The following is a 5952-nucleotide window of genomic DNA, read 5'->3' on the forward strand; positions in this document are numbered from 1 at the left end:
TTAAACGTATAAAACAGAAAATAAAGTTTTTAACCGTTCATTAAACGGTATAAAACAGAAAATAAAGTTTTTAACCGTTCATTAAACGTATAAAACAGACGTAAAAAGTTAAAGTCTGAGTTGAGGAGAATTCGTTGAAAGCGGAGCTCCATTCGACCTCGACTTTAACAGGAACGAAGCCAAAGTTGAGGTAAATCTTTATTTATGTTGAACTGGGCCTTGATTATGAACCTGGACACCCCCCCCCCCCCCCAGGAGCTGGTAGTTGAACTCCCTTCAGGATGTTCTGATTTAAATATTTGTCCACAGATATTAATGAGCTCTGCTCAGCAGCTCAGAGGAAGTGATGTCACAGTTTGGTGTTGGACCCCCCCGCGCCTCGCTGGTTCCTCTGCTGTTATCTGTGCTGCTCGGCGGAGGGGGGGCTGTCCACGCTGCTGTACGGGGACAGGGAGGACGTGGCAGGCCCAGAGGTTTTCCCATCCTCCACCTCTTCCTGCTCGTCTCTCTGAGTTCTGAAGGCCTCCACAGAACCTCTGCTGGACTCCTCGGACGCAGAGAGACCCTCCTCCACCTGGACCCGGACCTGGACCCCCTCCTCACTGGGACTGGAGCTCCCCTCGTCGTCCTCGCCGGGGACGGACTCTCTGGACTGGCTGTGGTGCTTGACGTTGTAGCGCTGGTTCTGGAAGAACTTGACGATGGTGTGTTTGGGCAGGTCCAGCTGGGCCGACAGGGTGTGGATGGCCTCCTGGTCCGGGTAGAGCCCCACGTCTCCGATGAAGCTCTGCAGGATCCCCAGGGCCTCCAGGGAAATCTTGGTCCGGGACCTGGCCTTCTTCGTCCCCCCGCCGCCGAGGCCGGGGCTCGACCCCCGCTGCGACCCGTCCTCGGAGCCCTGCAGACCCGGCAGCAGCAGAACCGGCTGCGGGTCTTCATGAAGGGGGGGCGGAGCCGTTAGAGGGGGGAGGGGGGGCCTGTGGGGGGGCTGAGGAGGAGAAAATAAAAATATTTAATTAATTTAATAAAACCTGAGCAGATCTTTGTTACAACTCTTATTTTATTCTATTTTATAATTTTAACAAGTTTTATTGTATTTATTTTAAAATAATTCCATTTTAACGTTTTGTTTGAACTAAATTTGAACTCCAAAAATAAATATTCAACGTAATAATGAAGAATAACTTTAAATGTTTTAAACTTTGTGTTTCTCCTTTGGAAACATTCAGACAAAATAAAATCCAACTTTAAAATGTAGAATTGAAATTCAAAGTAAACGAAAATAAATGCGGGGTTGTTTTTATTTATCGTTTTATTCCGACCCGGAACATTCCTGGTGTTCTTTAACGTTTACAGGGGTGGTTCCAGAATGTGGACTGTCAGGGGGCCGCTAGTAATCTTAGGGTGGCACCCCAAAAAACAAACAAACAAAAATTCATTTTTTGTGCTGAAATCAAATTCAGGCACCTTCTGATGTTTATTATTATTATTTTTAATCATTTAAAAACAGGAAAGGCGTTACCTGAATCATCACAGCTCAACGTGTTCCTCTCTTATACTATATTCATAAAAACTACGTGCACACAACCAGAGACCCTGCACCCTTCTTTTCTTCTCCTCAGCTCGTCCACACGGGAACAATTTCTATGAAAACGCTATTTTTTTAATTTGTGTTCACATGAAAACAGATTTTTTTTTAAGCTCCAAAATGAGTTTCAGCGTTAAAACAGATACCTCCACTCGTGTGTTGTTGTGTGGACAGCGAAAACGTTTTCAGAACATCACCCTGTAATCTAACCTGCGACCCGAGGGCGTCCTGCTTCACGCTTCGTTTCCTGGTGTTACTGTGCTGTTGTGACACAGGCACGGCTGCTGCAACGTTTCGGGTCGTTTTCGGCGTTTCTGTGTGGACGGAGACATTTTCGGAAACGGTGCCGTGTGTACGAGGGCGTTTTCAGAAACGGCAAACGAAGAGATTGTTTTGGGCAGCTCCGTTTGAAAATAACTTTTCGTTTCTGAGGTTCTAGTTGGATGCTGAAGAGAAGCTCAAGACTCTGGAGGAAGAGACTGTCTGTGGTGGTGGGGGGGCCCCCTGCCCCCCCGTGGTGCCCCTGCATGTCAAAATTCCACTAAACGCTGAATGTTCGTCTCCCTGCTGTTCGTCCGTCAGGAGGAAGTGCAGCTTCCATCAGCCGCCAACGTGCACGCTCATCGCACAAACAAGCGCGCTGCAGAGCTTATTAAGAGGGCGGGGTGGCCCGCACACCCCAACACAGGAATCCAGCTCCATAAATCTGTGGTCCATCAAAATTAAAGGACCTAAATAAAGATAATGGCGATTCCTTTTTTCTCTGCTCAATAATTACAGGCTGCTGAATAATACCGAGGTCTGGGCCAGACGCTCTGGTTTGGGGGGGTGGGGGGGTTCAGCAGGAAGTGTGTGGGCCGCTCGTTTACCGCGTCTATTTCCAACGCCTTATGGGACACGAACGTGACGGCGAGGAGCAGGTGGTGAGACGGAGCAACGCGTCCACCGCACCACTGCGCAGAAACCAAACCTGAGCGTCTACCTGCGGCTCGGGGGCGAGCAGGGCCGTGTGGAGGCGCTCGCTGTGCTGCAGCCTGGACTCGTCCTCGTAGACCCGGTCTCTGTCGGCCTGCGTCAGGCCCAGGAACCTCCGGATGGTGCACAGGTTCTCCCACAGGGTGCGGTTCTCCGGGCTCGGGTTCTCCTTCCACCTGAGCAGCTCGCACAGCCAACCCTGGAACATGAATGGAAGAACATCCAGCTCGTCAGCAGCCGCAGCTGTGCAAAAGTCTTGGGCCGCCCGTTCACACGACGAGCCGAGCGTTCGTATCTAAAACGAGCTTCAGGAACATTTCTGTGTTTTTCTGCTCGCGGAACGTTTTCAGCTGAGAAACGGGATCATTTATAAAACTTTAAAAATAAACGGGTTTGTTTTGTTTTGGCTCTTTGTTGTTTGACACAAAATGACACTTTTTAGGTAATTTGCATAAATTCAAGTGAAAAACGTGACAAATCTCAGCAAAGTATCAACCGGTTCAATAAAAACGGTAAAAATTACCGGTGGAGGACAAAAATTAAAGTATTTAAACTGAGGGAAAATAAAAGTATCAAAGACCGGAGGCCAGACAGAAGCAGCATCATATTATTATTTACTTTATTTATTATTTACTTTATTTATTATTTACTTTATTCATTATTCAGATCATTTTTCAGCTCGTAGCTCGTTCCTTTAATTCTGTTCTACTTCAAAAATTCATGAATCAAAACGTTCGGCTCATTCTGGACATTCCTGCTGCGACTTCTTACTTTTTGAATTATTTAGCTGTTTTACAACTTACTGCTCATTTCAGCTGTTCTTCTGCTTCAGCTACTTTCAGCTATTTTTCTGTTAATTTCAGCCTTTATTTGAGCTTTTTCAACTTTTACATCTAATTTCTTGCTCTTGTCAGTTTATTCTTAACTAACTTCAGATTTCTTACTCATCTTTTCAGCCTCTGCACGTTACAGCATTTTCTGCAAATTTCGGCTGCTCTCAGCAAACGTCCGCAGTTCAAAGACGACTCTCGTCAACGGCTCGGAGACGAAAGCTTTGCAGCAGATGCTGCGTTTGAGTGAAAAACGATGCGTTTGAGTGAAAAATGCCGCGACTGAGTGAGAAACATTACGTTTGAGCGGAAAACGATGCGTTTGAGTGCGAAACGCTGCATTTGAGACGATGCATTTGAGCAGGAAGCAACGTGTTTGAGCAGGAAACAATGCGTTTGAGCGGGAAACGATGCGTTTGAGCGGGAAACGATGCGTTTGAGCGGGAAACGATGCGAGAAACGATGCAGGAAATTATGCATTTGAGCGGGAAACGATGCGTTAAAGGGGGAAACGATGCGTTTGAGGGGGAAACGATGCGTTTGAGTGCGAAACGCTGCATTTGAGACGATGCATTTGAGCAGGAAGCAACGTGTTTGAGCAGGAAACAATGCGTTTGAGCGGGAAACGATGCGTTTGAGCGGGAAACGATGCGAGAAACGATGCAGGAAATTATGCATTTGAGCGGGAAACGATGCGTTAAAGGGGGAAACGATGCGTTTGAGGGGGAAACGATGCGTTTGAGGGGGAAACGATGCGTTTGAGCGGGAAACGATGCAGGAAACAAGCGTTTGAGCAGGAAACGATGCGGGAAACGATGCGGGAAACGATGCGTTTGAGCGGGAAACGATGCAGGAAACAAGCGTTTGAGCAGGAAACGATGCGGGAAACGATGCGTTTGAGCAGGAAACGATGCAGGAAACAAGCGTTTGAGCAGGAAACGATGCGGGAAACGATGCGGGAAACGATGCGTTTGAGCGGGAAACAATGCAGGAAACGATGCGTTTGAGCGGGAAACAATGCGTTTGAGCAGGAAACGATGCATTTGAATGGGAAACGCTACGTTTGACCAGGAAACAATGCGTTTGACTTGAAACGACGTTGCTCCAGTTTCATTTCAGCTCTTCTGGACACGTCTTTGTTTGTTTAAAATCCTTCAGAAAGTATCAATCTAATAATCCCGTCCTCCTAACAGACCATACACAGACTAACGCAGATAATCCCAGCTTGTTTATCATATCTGACTCATTCTGATCTGCTCACATTAACGTCGACTTGAAGAATTCCCGACATTCTTCTGTCCAAACGTCAGATTCTGATCTCAGCTGAGCTGCTGATAACCTCGATCTGTCTGAGGAACACACCGCAACATGAATTATCTGGGACTCACAGAAAAATAATCCTAAAAAAATAGATTTAGATCAGAACTGAAGTCCTTCAAGACGCTCGGTGAGACGCAGGACACGAAACATGAAAACTGTTATCAGACTCAAAGATTTTCTTCCGGTAATTTTCCACGTTTACTGACACGTCGTTCTGAAACGACGGTGTGCGCTCAACGTAAACAAACATCATGTGACCGAGCCCCGCCCGGCCGATGATGGATCTGAGCAGTTTCAGGCAGCGTTTTGATCTGCGTGCGTTAAAGTTAAGACTTGAAATTGGCTTTTTATTGCATTTATTTAACCATGATTGCTTCAATCTGAAATCCCAGCCCATGATACTCCCGCTGCCATGTTTTATAGAGGCTGTAAGGCTGAAGTGGAGCAGTTTCATCTTATTCCACCAAATAAAACTTCTTATTCTGACATTTTGAACGTTAATTTCTCTTCATCTATAAAAAGCAGTTTTTAAGTCTTTAGACTCGTCCGTGTTTTTGTGAAACGAGCGGAGCAAGACGTGTTTTCATCTCAGCTGGGCTCCTTCCATCATTAATACGAGCTAAAGCTGTCCGTCCATCCGTCTTCTAGGTGTCCATGTCCAGCAGTCCCTGTGTGAGAAGCAGGGGACACCGTGGACATGTCTGCAGTCCATGACAGGGACACCTGGAGACAACCTGTCTCACTCACACTGGGGGACACTTCAGAGTTACCCTGAGCGTAAAAGCCTGGACTGGAACAAACCGTGTCCTCTGGGCTCTCTCTGCTCGTGGACCAGCTGTCAGTCAGAGCTTCTGACACGTGAACGTTGTCAGTCGGACAGTGAAGTAAACATTTCCTAAAGGCTCACAAACGCCTCGCTCCATTACACCCGTCAGCTCTGGACTCCACGTCACATAAATAAAATTCTTGCACGGCTTCGACACCGACAGCTCCGGAGTTATTCCCTGAGAAGAAACGGAACAGACGGAAAATCTGAGACCGGTTTGTGGAGATTAAATTATCTCTGCTAGGCTGCCCGAGAAGCTAGCAGCTGCTGCTTCTACACGACGACGCAAAGAGCTCAGTGAGCCGTCTGCTGCTCTTACTGCATGCTGTACTACTAATACTACTGCAGTACTGCTACTACTGCAGGTACTACTACTAATACTGCAAGTACTACTACTAATACTGCAAGTACTG

At 47.0% G+C, this 5952-nt stretch overlaps 1 protein-coding gene across 1 annotated transcript in view; it reads right to left on the bottom strand.

Annotated features, from left to right (window-relative positions):
• Positions 1-340: 340 nt before the first annotated feature.
• LOC119428895 (DNA-binding protein SATB2) overlaps positions 341-5952 on the bottom strand; it is a 28048-nt gene continuing 22436 nt past the window's right edge. Inside the window, exons 11-12 of the mRNA XM_037696589.1 lie at positions 2571-2762; positions 341-988 (exon numbers count right to left, since the gene is read on the bottom strand). Of these exons, the coding sequence (XP_037552517.1) occupies positions 398-988; positions 2571-2762 (783 nt within the window). The 3' untranslated portion in view covers positions 341-397. The remainder of the gene's footprint in view (positions 989-2570; positions 2763-5952) is intronic.

The sequence above is a fragment of the Nematolebias whitei genome, chromosome 23 (assembly GCF_014905685.2).
Source record: "Nematolebias whitei isolate Nwh7 chromosome 23, NemWhi1, whole genome shotgun sequence".
Classification (NCBI taxonomy): domain Eukaryota; kingdom Metazoa; phylum Chordata; class Actinopteri; order Cyprinodontiformes; family Rivulidae; genus Nematolebias; species Nematolebias whitei.